Genomic DNA, 16,878 nt, shown 5'->3' on the forward strand with positions numbered 1-16,878 from the left:
GATACGGACTTTAACTACAAAAACCCAACAGAACACAAAAGAGGATTGATGCAGGAAAGGAAGAGCTTAAAAAGCTGAAGGGCATGTAGAAAAATAGCGAAATGACAGGCGTCCTTGTTAGCAATCACTTTCGACGTAAAGGGATTGAATTTTCCAAAAGACACATTGGCAGAATGGATAAAAACACAAGGTCGACCTATATGTTGTCCACGAGATACTCACTTTAGGTCCAAAGACAGATTGAAAGTGGAGTATCTTTTTCCATTCTTTTATTTTAAATAGTCACCGAAAGAGAGCAGGGGTGACTCTATTAATATCAGACGAAATAGACTTTAAATAAAAAGTTAGACAGGAGAATATTGTATATTAATAAAAGGTTCAATACAGTAAGAATGTAAAACAATTACAAATATTTATATATGCCTGATGACAGGCCACCAAGATATATGAAGCAAAAACTAACATAACTGAAGCAAGAAATGGTTCTTTAATTATAGGAGATTCCAATACAGTACTGTTAATAGTGGATATTAGTTAGGAAATGGAGTCTTTGATAAACCCGCTAGATCTCACAGACGTGCCTACCCAGCTCGCTCTGCCCAGCAGCAGACCTGGGACAGTGCCCAGCACACGGAACAGGCCTCTGTGGATTTAAAGGGTAGATCCCACGAGATCTGTCTTTTCTGACCACAAGGAGATGAAGCTGCAAGCCAGCAACAGAAGTCAAACCGGAAATTTCACAGAACTGTGGAAATTAAACAGCATGCTCCTAAACAATGAGTCAGAGAAGCAGCTCAAGGGAAATTAAAAAGACTTAGAGGAAAATGAAAACGCAACATACCAAGATGTTTTGAGATGCGGCAAAAGCAGCGTTAATGGAGAAAATCATAGCTATAAGCCTTACATTTGAAACAAATCTCAAATCAACAACCTCTAACTTTACACATTCAGGAACTAGAAAAAGACCAAACTAAACCACAGCTAACAGAAGGAAGGAAATATTAATAAAGATTAGAGGCCGGGCGTGGTGGCTCACGCTTGTAATCCTAGCACTCTGGGAGGCCGAGGCAGGCGGATTGCTCAAGGTCAGGAGTTCAAAACCAGCCTGAGCGAGACCCTGTCTCTACTATAAAAATAGAAAGAAATTAATTGGCCAACTAATATATATATATAAAATTAGCCGGGCATGGTGGCGCGTGCCTGTAGTCCCAGCTACTCAGGAGGCTGAGGCAGGAGGATTGCTTGAGCCCAGGAGTTTGAGGTTGCTGTGAGCTAGGCTGACGCCACGGCACTCACTCTAGCCTGGGCAACAAAAGCGAGACTCTGTCTCAAAAAAAAAAAAAAAAAGATTAGAGCAGACATAAACAGATAGTAGAAAAACTGGGGAAGAAATCAATGAAACCAAAAGGTGGTGCTCAGAAAAGATTGATGGAACAGACAAACCTTTAGCTGGAGGTACTAAGAAGACAGGATTTCATTACTAAACTCAGGCATGAAAATGGAGACATTCTTACCGCCTCCACAGAAATAAAGATTATGAGATAATAATACAAAAAATTATACAGTAATAAATTTACAAATCTAGATGAAATGGACAAATTCCTAAAAATAACACCTACATAGACTTTAGTAGACTTTTAACTAGTAAGGAGATTGAATCAGTTCTAAAAAAATCTCCCAACAAAAAAATGCTCTGGACCTAATGGCTTCACTGGTAAATTCTATCAAACATCTAAAGAATAACTAACACCAGTCCTCAAACTTCTGTAGAGAATTGCAGAGGGAACACATTCTAACTCATTCAATGAGGCCACCAGTACCTTACAACACAGCCTAAGACGCTACAAGTAAAACGACAGACCAGTCTGTGTTATGAACACTGATAGAAAAGCTTCAACACAACACCAGCAAGTGAGATAAAAACTAGCAGCGTGTTTTGCCAGGCGCGGTGGCTCACGCCTGTAATCCTAGCTCTCTGGGAGGCTGAGGCGGGCGGATTGCTCAAGGTCAGGAGTTCGAAACCAGCCTGAGCAAGAGCGAGACCCCGTCTCTACTATAAATAGAAAGAAATTAATTGGCCAACTGATATATATATAAAAAATTAGCCGGGCATGGTGGCGCATGCCTGTAGTCCCAGCTACTCGGGAGGCTGAGGCAGGAGGATCGCTCAAGCCCAGGAGTTTGAGGTTGCTGTGAGCTAGGCTGACGCCATGGCACTCACTCTAGCCTGGGCAACAAAGCGAGACTCTGTCTCAAAAAAAAAAATAAAAAAAATAAAAAAATAAAAACTAGCAGTGTGTTTAAAGAATTACATCCCGTGACCAAGTGGGATTTGATTTTTGAATGCAAAGAAGGCTCGACATGCAAAGCTTGGTCAACGCAGTGCACCCTGTGAACACAGTGAAGAAAGTCACATGGTCATCTCAACGGATGTAGAAAGAACATTTTACAAAATTCAGGACCCTTTTATGATTAAAAATACCAACGAGGTGCAGGAGAAAACCATTGCAACAATTAAATCCGTATATAAAAACTCAGAGGTGAACGTGAAGCTCGACAGTGAAAAGCCAGAAGCTGTTATCTAACGCCAGGGACGGGCACGATGTCCACTCTCACCTCTTCCGTTCCGCACGGCGCTGGCGGCACTAGCCAGGGAGATTGGGTAAGAGAAAAGAATAGACGGCATCCGAGTTTGAAAGAAGTAAAACTACGTCTGTTTGTAAACAACACGGACTTACACAGAAAATCCGAAGGAATCACTAATAAACTGTTAGAACTAATAAGGAAGTTGGCAGGATATGAAGCAAACAGAAAAACCGGTTGCATTTCTACACACTAACAAGGAAAATCTGGAAAGGAAATTAAGACAATTATAGTCACAGTAGCATTGAAAGAATGAAACACTTAGGAATTAACTTAGCCAAGGAGGTGAAAGACTAGCACAATGAAAACTGCAAAACATGGCTGAAGACACGTGGAAACACACACCGTGGTTAGGGTCGGGAGGCGGTATTGTTAGGGTGCCGGTGCCACCCAAGTAATCCACAGATTAAATGCAACCCCTACCAGAATCCCGGTGATGTGTTTTGCAGGAATAAGAAACCTATCCTGAAATTCATATGGACTCCCAGCTGACCCCAAATGGTCAAAAACACTCTTGAGAAAGAACACACCTCTGGTTTCAAAACGTGCTACAAATCTGCAATGATCAGAACCATGGTCCTGGCACAAGGACAGACACAGGCCGATGGGATGGAACTGCCAGCCCAGGGCAAACCCTGGCATACGTGGTCGCATGATTTCCGACAAGGGGGCCGAGACTTGGTGGGGAAGGGCAGCCCTTTCCACAGACAGCGCTGGGAGAACACCAAATGCAAAACTTAACTAAAAATCAAAGACATAAATGTTAGAACTATAAAACTCGTAAGAAAACATACAGCAAAACATTCATGATATTGAATTTGGCAATGATATTTATTTTTGATATGGTACCAAACACATAGGCAACAAAAGAAAACAGGTGGATTTCATGATAATTAAAAATTTTTGTGCATTGACAGAGCAGAAATTCCACCCACAGAGCAGGAGGAAATGTTTACAAGCCCTAGATCTGATAGGGGATGAATGAATAGTCAGTCAGGAGATGTGAAGAACTCTTGGGATTTGACAACAGCCAAAGCCGATTTTGAAATGGGCAACCACTCGAACAGACATTTTCTCAAAGGTTTTTTTAATACAAATGGCTGATAAGAATTTGGAAAGGCGCTCAACTCAGTAGTTATTGGGAAACGCAAATCGGAACCCTAAAGCAGGAAGCGGCGTTGGTGAGGACGTGGAGAGACGGACACTCACACACCGTGCGCGGGCGGGAAAGTAACAGGCCCCGGCCGCTGCGGGAAACCAAACGGCTGCGTCTCGGAAAATTAAAGGCAGAATCACCACGTGATCCACCAGTTCCCTTCCGGCATGGGCACCCGGAAGCTGGAAAGCTGGGTCTGGGAGACGGGACCGCAGGCACGCCGAGTTCACAGCCACCGAAAGGCAGAAGCAGCCTCAGCCTCCGCCAGCGGACGCGGGATCGGCGGCCTGGCGTCCACGTGCTGCGGGGCGCTCCGCCCGAGAAAGGAGATTCCGCAGTGTCCCCAGCACACGGGACCGTGAGGACGGCCTGCTGAGCGGCGCGAGCCGGGCACAGAAGGACGAAGCTCTCGCGAGTCCCCCGTGAGCACCCGGCAGCCGGCTCCTCCCAGACGGAAGAGCGAGTGTTCGGGGCGGGCCGGGAGTTGGCGTTTCCCGGGGACAGTGTCGGCTTGGGCAGAAGACAAGGTTCTGGAGGTGGAGGTGGTGGTGGCCGCTCCGCACTGTGCGTGTTAAATAGTCGTGATGGTAGATCCTACGTGAGGTGTGTTTTACCATAATAAAAATATTGGGAAAAACGAGTAGTGGAGGGCTAAGGAAGTGCGTTGCTTGAGTTGGCTGAGTCTCGAGGCACCTGTCTCACAAGAGTCGGGTGTTTGGAAGGACAGGTGGAAATGTGTCCTTTTCCCGGTCTTGGGTTACTTGAGTGCATTGAGGATCACAGGTGAGACAGGGCCGCAGAGTCTCCACGCTCTGTGTGGGCGGATGTGTGTGCCGTTGCCTCTTCCAGGGAGCCCTCCTCCCAGCTCTGTGCCTGCCCCCTCCCTCTGGGGGAGCCCTCCCCCCACCTCTGTGCCTGCCCCTGCCTCTGGGGGAGCCCTCCCCCCAGCTCTGTGCCTGCCCCCTCCCTCTGGGGGACCCCTCCCCCCAGCTCTGTGCCTGCCCCCTCCCTCTGGGGGAGCCCTCCCCCCACCTCTGTGCCTGCCCCCTTCCCTCTGGGGGAGCCCTCCCCCCACCTCTGTGCCTGCCCCTGCCTCTGGGGGAGCCCTCCCCCCAGCTCTGTGCCTGCCCCTTCCCTCTTGGGGACCCCTCCCCCCAGCTCTGTGCCTGCCCCCTCCCTCTGGGGGAGCCCTCCCCCCAGCTCTGTGCCTGCCCCTGCCTCTGGGGGAGCCCTCCCCCCAGCCCTGTGCCTGCCCCTGCCTCTGGGGGACCCCTCCCCCCAGCTCTGTGCCTGCCCCCTCCCTCTGGGGGAGCCCTCCCCCAGCTCTGTGCCTGCCCCCTCCCTCTGGGGGAGCCCTCCCCCAGCTCTGTGCCTGCCTCTGCCTCTGGGGGACCCCTCCCCCCAGCTCTGTGCCTGGCTCCTGCCTCTGGGGGACCCCTCCCCCTAGCTCTGTGCCTGGCCCTGCCTCTAGGGGAGCCCTCCCCCCAGCTTTGTGCCTGCCCCTGCCTCTGGGGGACCCCTCCCCTCAGCTCTGTGCCTGCCCCTGCCTCTGGGGGAGCCATCTGCCAGCCCAGTGCCTGCCCCTGCCTCTGGGGGAGCCATCCCCCCAGCTCTGTGCCTGCCCTCTGTCTCTGGGGGACCCCTCCCCCAGCTCTGTGCCTGCCCCTGCCTCTGGGGGACCCCTCTCCCCAGCTCCGTGCCTGTCCCCTCCCTTTGGGGGACCCCTCCCCCAGCTCTGTGCCTGCCCCTGCCTCTGGGGGACCCCTCCCCCCAGCTCTGTGCCTTCCCCTCCCTCTAGGGGACCCCTCCTCCCAGCTCTGTGCCTGCCCCTGCCTCTGGGGGAGCCATCTGCCAGCCCAGTGCCTGCCCCTGCCTCTGGGGGAGCCATCCCCCCAGCTCTGTGCCTTCCCCTCCCTCTAGGGGACCCCTCCTCCCAGCTCTGTGCCTGCCCCTGCCTCTGGGGGAGCCCTCCCCCCAGCTCTGTGCCTGCCCTCTGTCTCTGGGGGACCCCTCCCCCAGCTCTGTGCCTGCCCCTGCCTCTGGGGGACCCCTCTCCCCAGCTCCGTGCCTGTCCCCTCCCTTTGGGGGACCCCTCCCCCAGCTCTGTGCCTGCCCCTGCCTCTGGGGGACCCCTCCCCCCAGCTCTGTGCCTGCCCTCTGTCTCTGGGGGACCCCTCCCCCAGCTCTGTGCCTGCCCCTGCCTCTGGGGGACCCCTCTCCCCAGCTCCGTGCCTGTCCCCTCCCTTTGGGGGACCCCTCCCCCAGCTCTGTGCCTGCCCCTGCCTCTGGGGGACCCCTCCCCCCAGCTCTGTGCCTTCCCCTCCCTCTAGGGGACCCCTCCTCCCAGCTCTGTGCCTGCCCCTTTGCACGGGGTTGGAGGGCAGGGCAGTGGATTGTGGAGGGTTAGGGTTAGGGGAGGTGGCAATGCTGAGTTCCAGTCAGCAAGGGGAGGCAGGGGCCGTGGTCGTGGGGTCGAGCGTGGCGGGGGGGCTTGGGTGGGGTGCAGGTGCGTGACTGGTGGGAGGTCCAACTGTCCTCATCGCTTTGTCACCCCTTCTCAAGTAGGGTGACCTCTGACCTTTGATGTGACAGACGTTTCTGAGGCTACCTGGGGGTCCCTCAGGGCACACACGGCTGAGAACCGCATCGTGGCCTCTCCTCCCCCTTCCCTTGGACCCTCTCCCTCCCCCACTGCCCGCACCCCTGCAGGCGGACACTGTGGGCTGCTGGGCTCCCTGGGGAGAAAACTCCGCAAAGCACCGAGAAACTTGAGCATCAGGAGTCTTAGGCCCGAACGTCCTTCCTGTCCCGTAAATCCCGGAGCTCAGGGCAGGCGGGACGCACCGGCCCCGGACCGGCAGTGTCCAACCCGGACAGGCAGGAGCCGGCCCGGGAGCTGAGGCCACGCCTGCCGCCTGCTTCCTGGCCTCGCCACGCGTGTGGGGACGTCACGTCTGGATGCGCATGCCTGCGGGGTGCGTCCGGCTCATAAGGTGCGGCGTCAGTGAGCACCCACTGACACGCGGGCACAGCCGTGTCTCACACGGAGCGAGCGCAGAGAGACGTGCGAGACCGCGTCTTCCGTGTGCAGCCGCCCGATAAACACACTGACTCACGCAGCCTCACAGGACACCCGAGGGCTTTCCTTCTTCCACGGAGGCGGCTGCGTGTTGAGTGTCCGCGTTGGTCGAGGGTCGGCAGGCTCCGTGTGCCGGGCGCTGTGTGGGCTCTGCTGGCCCCACCCGGACCGCGGGACCTGGGCCTCACCGGGCGTTTGGGCGGGAAGCCCGGACTGTCGCCAGAGCCAGGGCAACGTTCTCATTTTGGTTTCTTTGAAAGGAGTTAGAGCTCCAAACTTGTTTTCTTTTCTTTTTTTTTTTTGAGACAGAGTCTCGCTTTGTTGCCCAGGCTAGAGTGAGTGCCGTGGCGTCAGTCTAGCTCACAGCAACCTCAAACTCCTGGGCTTGAGCGATCCTCCTGCCTCAGCCTCCCGAGTAGCTGGGACTACAGGCATGCACCACCATGCCCGGCTAATTTTTTCTATATATATTAGTTGTCCAATTAATTTCTTTCTATTTATAGTAGAGACGGGGTCTCGCTCTTGCTCAGGCTGGTTTCGAACTCCTGACCTCGAGCGATCCACCCGCCTCGGCCTCCCAGAGTGCCAGGGTTACAGGCGTGAGCCACTGCGCCCAGCATGAAGTGAAGGGAGTGTTTCAATGTCAGTTTTTCTCCCATATCGGTAAAGACGTGACTCTTACATAGCATAAGAGTAACTTTAATGTATTTTATTGCCATTAAGCACAACTCAGGGGTTGCATTTTTAAAAGCAGGAATTCAGCATGCACATTGTCACAAGCTGTGATCCGCACCAGGGCTCTGACGGTGGGTCGTGGTTCATACTGAACGCAGAGACGACAGCAGGACACGGATGTCTAGACAGGAAAAGATGAGCCTCGTGGCCTTGTGAGTTGGGCAGTTCCTGCCGTGGTCACCGTGCCTGCCCAGCATCTGTGACACTGTGGGTTCTGTCTGGACGCGCGGAGGGCCTGATGGGCAAGAGCTGGCAGCAAGAGGTTTCTGGAGTCACCACTCCGCCCAGGGGCTCACCGAGACGGCTGGGCGGGACGCCGCGGGCAGGGTGGAGCCGTCCCGGGGCTCCAGCACGTCCGGACTCTCACTTCTGGATCTTGAGCTTGAACTCCACTTTCCCTTCGTACGGGTCGTGGGGATTGTCGAAAGCCACGTACTCCGCGATGACCTTGCACACGACGGTGACCTCCGTGTTCTTGGGGACGTTGAGAAACTTGGCGGCGACCAGAGGGTTGGTGTAGTGGGGCTGAGGCGTGGGGAGGAGGCACGTTTCAGAACCTCTCCGTGTCGAGCAGAGAAGCCGGACAGGGAGATGAGCTGCGTGCGCCGCCTCCCGCTAAGCCCCAGAACGCGCAGGAAAACAAGGCGTGTTTGCGGCGGGAGGGTCAGCCCAAAGAGGGAGGCGACGCCGAGTGTGGATGCAAGTTCAGACCGTGTTTGGTAAAGATTGATATAGAAATAGGGCGGAGGAGCAGGCGATGTGGAGGACGGCTCTGAAGTGGATGTGCAGCTGTTTACAGGGATGTGGGAAGCCCTCGGAAAGTAGAAGGATTAGATCTGACATTCGTATGTTGCACAAGAGAAATGTGTTTGCAGGTGGTTACAGGAACCCGGGTTTGGGAAACACCCAGATGGTTAGCTGGTCGGGACTGGCTGTGTCAGGCCTTTGTCTCATTTTCACAGATTGAAGTGTCTGTTGCTTTCCTTTTGCCGAATGAGAGACAGTTGGTCGCGGCAGCCGGGGACGGACCTACCTGGGCCTTCTTCCCGTAGTAGGGGAAGTAGTGCAGGCTGAAGGTGCCGCCGGGCGGGGAGTATTCCACCTGCAGCGGCTCCACGTCCTTGTGGGGCGCGTCCTGGGCACGAGAGACGGGAGTCAAGTGGGAGCTGGTGTGGGCCCCGTGGTCTGTGCTTGCATGTGCATGCACGAGTGTGCGCATGTGCGTGCTGGTGTGTGCATGTCTGCATGTGTGCATGCATGTGTGTGCACGTGTGCATAGGCATGCATGTGCATGTGCCTCTGTGTGCGTGCATGTGTGCCTGTGCGTACATGTGTGCATGTGCATAAGTGTATATGCACACGTGCACGTGCATGTGTGCCTGTGTGCATGTGCGCACATATCTGTGCTGTGCATGTGTGCACGTACATGTGTGTGCATGCATGTGTGCATGTGTGTGCATGTGTGTGCATACATGCATGCCTGTGTATGTGGATGTGTGTGCATGCATGTGTGCGTGTGCATACATGCATGCCTGTGTATGTGGATGTTTATGTGTGCGTGCATTGCGTAGGCGGTCACATAACTCCTTACTGCATGATCGGCATAAACTAGATTTAATCTTTGTAATCAGCACTGAGACCCCATCAGGGGTGTAATTTGTTAGTGTGCAAAACACCTGGTGGCTTCCCAGACTGACACCTTTAACCTGTGAAGCCTGGCAGGGTAACGTGGGCGGATAAAGCTTGCTCATCACACGCAGGGATGAAAGCGGAAAAACCGCACGTACCGGTTGGCCGGCACTTGCTAAAAACCTGTGTGACTCTCTGGAGTCAGTAGAGGTGTGTTTTCATGGGATGTGTGTTTTCATTATCAGAATCGGGGAATTATCCAATGGGTAGCTTACGTTTATCAAAGAATAGATACGGGATACTTTTGGCATTTGTTAAAATCTCAAGTCAGCTACACATGTGGCTGAAATAAACAAGCAAACAAACAAACAAACAAAAAAAAAAAAAAACAAAAAAAGGAAAATAAAACAAACCCCTGAAGCTGACACATAGAGGCTTTGAGGGATGGGATGTTTCTCGCTGTCTGTGTGCGTCAACGAGCACGAGACCTTTGGTTTGGGTGTAATGGTCAAAACAAGCCTCAGAAAATATTTAGTGAAAACAAATTTAGTGTTTTAAAATGTTGTCCTTAAAAGATATCATCGGCTGGGCGAGGTGGTGGTGCCTGTAGTCCCAGCTACTCAGGAGGCCGAGGTGGGACGATCACTTGAGGCCAGGAGTTGGAGGCTGCAGTGAGCTGTGATGACACCACTGCACTCCAGCCTGGGTGACAGAGTGAGACCCTGTCCCTAAAAAAAATTTTTTAAGTACTTTTGAAAAACACCGGAATTGTTTACAGCAGCACAATTCACAATTGCAAAGATGTGGAAACAACCCAAGTGCCCATCCATACGTGAGTGGATTAATAAAATGTGGTCTATGTATACCATGGAGTACTATTCAGCCACAAAAAAAACAATGGTGACCCAGCACCTCTTGTATTATTCTGGACAGAGCTGGAGCCCATGCTACCAAGTGAAGTATCACAAGAATGGGAAAACAAGCACCACATGTACTCACCATCAAATTGGTATTAACTGATCAACACTTATTTGCACATATAGGAATAACATTCATCGGGTGTCGGGCAGATGGGAGTAGGGAGAAGGGGATGGGTATATTCACACCTAATGGGTGCGGTGTGCACCGTCTGGGGGATGGACACGCTTATAGCCCTAACTCAGGCAGTGCAAAGACAATATATGTAACCAAAGCATTTGTACCCCCTTAATATTCTGACATATATACACAAAAGCCAAAAAACAAAACAAAAAAGAAGCTGGAATTAACCAACTCTCAGCAGTCCATATAGGAAACACAAACAGTTGTAGCTGTGGGCGATCTGAAATATTTTTGTAAGGACCAAAACAGAAAACCAAAAACATCAACGCAAACAGAACAACGCAGTGGTGGGTTGGTCCACCCACATGCCCCCGAGTATTTAGCGTGTGTTGGTGACACGCTGCCCCAGGTGTGCTCCGAAACAGAGCAGCAACCCGCAGGCTGCAGCCACGCTCACAGAGACCACGGGGGCGGTTCCTGCGGCCCTGGGGTCCCGCCTGCGCCCAGTGCGGTACTCACCCGGAAGGCGCAGTCCACTCGGGGGGCCGAGCTGTTGCTGGGGAGGAACTTGACTATCTGGAAGGGAAAGGCCAGTGTGCTTCTCCTGTGTGGGGGCCTGGCTCGCCCCCCCCTCGGGGTTCTTGTGTCTGGGGGTGGCTCCCCTTTGGGCTGGGCCGCGTGGGGCTGGCCCCGCTGCACCCCCTGTCCGGGCCTCGGTGGGTGCTGAGCCGCCCCAGGTCTTCAGCCTGCCCCTCCCAGCCCCACCCAGGCCCTGCCCGGTGCCCCCCTCGCCGCACCCCTGCCTTGACCCCAGTCAGCCCCTCCTGTGCTCTGAGGGAGATGCCCTCTTGGGGCACCCTCCCCAGAGATTCCCCGCGGGCCGTCCTGAGCCCAGGCTGACCCCGGGGCCTGGGACGCGAGCCGCCCCTCAGCCTCCCGCAGTGCGGAGGGGCGAGTCCCACCCACTGCGGGATCCCAGAGGAGAGACCGAGTCCCTTGCCTGGCCGGTGCCGGCCCCACCGGGACGTGGCTGGACGTTTCCGGCCCTCGCCCAGCGTGGCCAGGCCCGCCGTTCCCTCCCTGCTTGCCCACGGCGGGTGGAGCCGGGCCAGCCCTGCACACAGCCTGGGCCCAGGCTGGAAGGCCCCTCCGAGGCCTGGCGTCCGGTCACCCTGCAGGGCCGGTTTGGCCTCCACGGCTGGCGTCCACGGCCACGTGGCGTCCACACGCCAGACCAGGTGGACGGCCCTGACTTTGTGTTAAGACCCAAACGTGGCGGGTGTGGGCACGTGGCCAGGGGAATGTGGGGGGAGGGGACGGCCCCGTGGGCTGGGGTCCGGCCGTCCGCCTGGCAGGCCCTTGTCCGGACGCCACGGGCCTGGTCACGGGTGGCGGCGTGAGCGAGTGGGCTGGCTGGGCCGCGTCTCCGCGGGAGACCCCTCGACACGCACCCTGTTCATTTTAACGATGAAGCACGGCTTCCCGTCCCCAAAGCCGAAGTCGGGGTCCAGCAGGCCGGAGCAGTTGCGCAGCATGTCCGCCGTGAACTTGCAGGAGAACTTGGTGTGGTTGGGAGCCCCGAAGCTCTCCTGGAAGAAGTACCGCTCGGACGTGCAGTTGATGTTGTCCTCTTGGGCGGCCGGAGAGTAACCTGCCGGGCAGACACACCTGCCAGCCCCGCCCGCGCCCACGGCCGCCGCCCCGAGAGCAGGGAGGCCTCAGGCCCCTGAGTGTGGCTCTCGCGGGACGGGAACCATCACGGCTGCCGCGCCGCCGAGCCCGTACCTGCCAGGAAGGCGTGGAGAGTGCGCGTGAGGTCTGCCCAGCTGCTGTCGTCAGAGACGTTGTAGAAGATCTCCAGGCCTTTCTCCCCGTACACGTCTGGCCTCAAGGTCACCCCTGGAGAGAGGGAACGTCACGCTTTGATGCGGCTTCTCCAGATATCTGCCGTCGTCCCAGCCATTTGCTCTGCAGTGGAGTCACGCGAGGGGGGCTGGGGGCCGGGTCTCCATAGCAACCCACGGCCGGGGAGCCAGGCCCCCTCAGACCCTGCACTGAGCAGCGGCATGGGAGGAGGGGCCCCCAAGGGCCCCCGAAGATGCGCGGCCCGGGACCCCTGCCCCCTGCCCCTGGCCAGGCAGCGGCGCAGTCAGGACGCAGCCCGGGGGGGACGCCAAGCCCTGCCTGCGCGCGGTGTCGGCGCCGGCCGGGCTGTCCTCCGCATGGCCTCGAGGCTCTCGTCACTGCTTGAAGGGTGACGACCCAGCCAGACCCTGAAACTAGGTTTCCAAATGAAACTGCGTTGAACACACACAAAAATCCTCACCGGCTTTGGCTGTGCACAGAGGCAGCCTGACAGTGTGTTAATCGTAAAAGCAAAAACCAGAACGTGAGAGCGGAGGGTTAAGTGAGAGCCGGTGGTCCCGCCAGCTCAGCTGCCTGTCACTCCTGCCTTCGAATGTCAATGGCAGACTGCATGTGTGCACGTGTGTGTGCACTTATGTGTGCGTGCACGTGCCAGTGTGCATGTGTGACTTGTGTGTGCGTGTGTGCATGTGCCTGTGTGCACTTGTGTGTGCGTGCACTTCTGTGTGCATGTGTATGTGCCTGTGTGCATGTGTGACTTGTGTGTGCGTGTGTGCATGTGCCTGTGTGCACTTGTGTGTGCGTGCACTTCTGTGTGCATGTGTATGTGCCTGTGTGCATGTGTGACTTGTGTGTGTATGCACTTGTGTGTGCATGTGCCTGTGTGCACTTGTGTGTGCGTGTGTGCACAGACCGGCCTTGCTCTCCACGCAGCGCCCTGTCCCTCGCAGTAGCGGCGCCCTCAGTCAGCCAGGCCCCTGTGCGCAGCGGGAGCCGGGGCTTCTCTGAGTGGATGGCGTTGCCATGACAGCGACGGCTACTCGGGGTTTAGGATAACCCCCCAGAGCGTCTGAGAGCAGAAGGACACTCTGTGCCCGCCGTCCACACCCAGGGCTTGGACGCCGGGGAGGCCCCGGGCCCAGGGCAGGAGCCGCCTCATTCCCACGCGCTTGCTCCCGCGAGCGGGTCCCGCATGTCCTCCCCGAAGGCCCCGTGTGCACATACAAGCGCAGGAAGCCAGTGACCGTGAAGACTTCGGGCTCCCGTCCCCTCGGCGCCCCTTCCGTCCCTCCTGGCGCTTACCTGGCGCTTACCTGGCGACTTGAGCTGGTCTTGGTAGTCGGGCGTGTAGGGGTCGAGGGTGGACATCAGCACGTAGATGCACAAGGCGAAGAGCCCGGTCATGACCACGTAGAAGCCCACGTAGTACAGGCTGATCCACACTGCGGGGGCGGCGGGCCGCGTGAGTCGGGCACGCCCACCAGCCCAGCGCGCTCAGGCCAGCAGGCCGTGGTGTTTGCCACACTCCCGCGTGCCGTGCCCATCGCCTCCCCTGGTTCCAGAACATTCTCCGCCCCCCGAATGGAAACCGGCCCCAGGAGCAGAGACTCCCCTTCCCCCCCCCCCCCCCCCCCCCGGCAGCTGCGGGCCGAGCTCCGTCTGTGGGTCTGCGTTCCGGGGCCTTCCGCACGGGAGTCCTGAGGCTGTCGCCACTGCGGGTGAGCACCCTCTGAGGGGAGTTGCGGCTCCCCACACGGCAGGAAGGGAAACTGAGGCAGAGAGGCGCGGCCGACCCCAGCAGGCACCCGGGCCCCTGAGGCCACCCCGTCCTTGCAGCGTCTCAGGTTTCTATCCGCGCGGCCCCTGCGGGGTGTGGTTACGTGGCCAGTGGGCTGGCCGCCGCCCTGCGTCCCGGGAGGGTGGGAGCGGGGCGGGTTCGCCCCAGTCCCCGGGGCCTCGCCAGGGCAGACGGGGCCACAGCCCCTCGTGAGGGCCGCTCCCGGGCGCGGCGGCTGCCTGGACTGTGTCATTCATCAGTCAGCTCGTGTTGCTCACAGCAGCCGTTTCCAAGGAGAAACTCACAGGAAGAGGAGGGTGTCGTGCCTTCCTCCCCCAGGGCGGGCACAGCCCCTCTCCCCGCGCCCCTCTCCAGCCACCCCACGCAGCCCAGCTGCCCAGAGACAGGGAAGGCCGGGAGGCTCGAGGCGTTCTGTGGAACGCCCAGGCCGAAGCCACGGGTCTGGGCGTGGTCACCGCCACCTCGGCAGCGCACATCATGCCCGGACACGCATTCAGTCCACTCTGGATCGCGGCTGCCAGCCTGGGGCCCCTCGCTCGGGGATGAGGGGCCGGTGAGGGGGACCTGCCCCTCGTGGCCAAGCCCCCCACAGGCCTCGGGCTCGGAGTCCTGTCCGGTCACCACCGACCCGGCTCCCGTGTCACCCGCCGGCCAGGGCCCCGGGCTCCCGAAGGCGGGTCTCTGCCTGCGTGACCGCCGCAGTGCCAGGCACGGCGCAGAGGGGCGTGGGGCTGTCACTGGGCGCTGGGCCATGGCTCCTAGGGCTGGCAGTCCAACACAGAGAGCTCACCCCACCCCACGGAGAGGGAAACTGAGGCCAAGAAGGCTGGGTGACCCCGGCCTGGGCACCTGTTTGCTTTGGGCAGTGGGGTGCGCGGCCGGGCTCACGGCTGTGGCAGGAGAGGTGGGCCCTGGGGGGAGGTGCCGCCACCCAGGGTGGGGGCTGGGCGTGACTACACTTGTGTTCCCAAAGTGCATTCCCTAGAACCCTGACGCCAGGCGTGTTGACAGAGACAGCTGGTGACGCCGGCTCAAGTGCGTGTCCTCCGCTCACTGCAGGGCCCTCCAGTTGGGCAGCGAGGCCGTTCTAGAGAGTTCTGTGGCACTGCGGGAGCCCCTGCGCGGCCCCTGCCCTCAGCCCGCGTCTGCACCCCCTGCCCCCCGGGCTGGCCGGGGCCCGTCCTTCCTCCCTGTCCCTTTTCTCCTGAGTCCTGTCACAGTCGGTGCCTGCCACACGGCACTGGAGACTCAGGCCGCCTGGCAGGGAAGGGCTCCAGCCGCACAGCCCGAGCTGTTTGCCAGAGAGCCACCATCACCTCCTTTAAGACCCTTTTAAAAAGCGTTGGTTTCATCCCTACGGCTTTTTTTTTTTTTTTTTTTTTTTTTTGAGACAGAGTCTCGCTTTGTTGCCCAGGCTAGAGTGAGTGCCGTGGCGTCAGCCTAGCTCACAGCAACCTCAAACTCCTGGGCTCAAGCGATCCTCCTGCCTCAGCCTCCCGAGTAGCTGGGACTACAGGCATGCGCCACCATGCCTGACTAATTTTTTCTACATATTTTCAGTTGGCCAATTAATTTCTTTCTATTTATAGTAGAGATAGGGGTCTCACTCTTTCTCAGGTTGGTTTCGAACTCCTGACCTCGAGCAATCCTCCCGCCTCGGCCTCCCAGAGTGCTAGGATTACAGGCGTGAGCCACTGCGCCCGGCCTTCATCCCGACGGCTTTAACAATGCTGCCCTCACCGAGCAGCAGAGGCTCTGGGGCCAAGCTCCGGCGTTCCCGGCCTGCAGGCAGCCCGGGCTGGGTGTCGGGGCTGACACGGGCCGGGGGGCCCCCTGGGGACCCTCATTCCCCAGTGGGCTGGGGGCCTGGCCTGGGTCCTCTCCCACGCCCCAGACCCTCCCGGGCGCAGGGTGGCTGCACGGCGCCGGCACTCACCCCAGCGGGACAGCGTCCGTCCCAGCATCTGCCCGGTGTCCGGGTTCCAGCAGTAGTGCCGGAACTCCTCCATGCGCTGCCCGCACGTCTTCTTCTCCTGCAGAGCCGCCATCGTGCCTCAGGCTCCGGCTCTGGCTCGGGCTGGGGCGAGAGGCCCTGCCCCGGGCTTTATAGTGTCTTCAGTCGGGTCACGGGCACCGGGGCGGCGGCGGCCCGGAAAAGCCCCGAGGCCCTGTTATCGCCCTCTCATCTCCTCTCCAAACGCCGGCCCGCCCGGCTGGCGCGGGAGGCCTGCTGCCGCCACGCTGCTCCTGGGACGCCCTTGGCCGTGACTTTATCTGCTCCGTGCTTTCCCGTGCGGGCGGCAGGCGGGGCCTGTCCCCCGTCCTCCTGCAGGAGGTGGAAAAGGCGTGCGGGTCAGAGGTCAGAGTGGGGCCCCGGGCCCTGACCCTCACCCCGTCCCTGCCACTGCCGTGTCCCCCACGAGGACAGTATTGTCCCAGAGCCATTGTTGTTGGGTGGGCTTGGGGCCCCTTTGGGGTGTTTTGGGTCCACAGAGGAATTCACAGCCCTAAAATCCAGAGCACCGTGCTGAGTGAAAATGCCAGTCCGAGAAGGTCTCGCGGCACGTGATTCCAGTTTCCATAACAGGCTTGCCATGGCGGAAGTCTGGCCACGAGAGCAGCAGGGGTGCGGGGCAGAGGGCGGCGGGAGGGCAGGGCACGGGGCAGGGGTCTGCCCGGTCCACGTCAGTGCCCGGCTGAGGCGCTTGGCAAGATGTCACCATTGGGGAAACTGAGCCAAGGGTTGGCAGATCTCTTGGGATTATTTCTCACGACTGCATGCAAATCTACGACGGCCACAAAACATAAAATTGAGCTGTAAAAGGATTTGCAGAGCCGAGCTAATTTGGGGGACACGGCGTGCTTTCCGTGTCTTCGAGAGCAGAGTTCGCTCAGCATCCCTGAGTCGGTCCCGGGGTAGAAGACACAGCG

At 57.9% G+C, this 16,878-nt stretch overlaps 1 protein-coding gene across 1 annotated transcript; it reads right to left on the minus strand.

Annotated features, from left to right (window-relative positions):
* Positions 1–7,976: 7,976 nt before the first annotated feature.
* On the minus strand, positions 7,977–15,995 carry ATP4B (ATPase H+/K+ transporting subunit beta). The gene is made up of 7 exons (XM_012765606.2): positions 15,884–15,995; positions 13,463–13,591; positions 12,069–12,182; positions 11,735–11,934; positions 10,803–10,859; positions 8,647–8,748; positions 7,977–8,138 (listed from the first exon to the last, which is right to left on the minus strand). Exons 1-7 carry the CDS (start codon positions 15,993–15,995, stop codon positions 7,977–7,979), a joined length of 876 nt encoding a protein of 291 aa, XP_012621060.2.
* Between the last annotated feature and the right edge of the window lie 883 nt (positions 15,996–16,878).

The sequence above is a fragment of the Microcebus murinus genome, chromosome 13, assembly GCF_040939455.1.
Source record: "Microcebus murinus isolate Inina chromosome 13, M.murinus_Inina_mat1.0, whole genome shotgun sequence".
In the NCBI taxonomy this organism is placed as follows: domain Eukaryota; kingdom Metazoa; phylum Chordata; class Mammalia; order Primates; family Cheirogaleidae; genus Microcebus; species Microcebus murinus.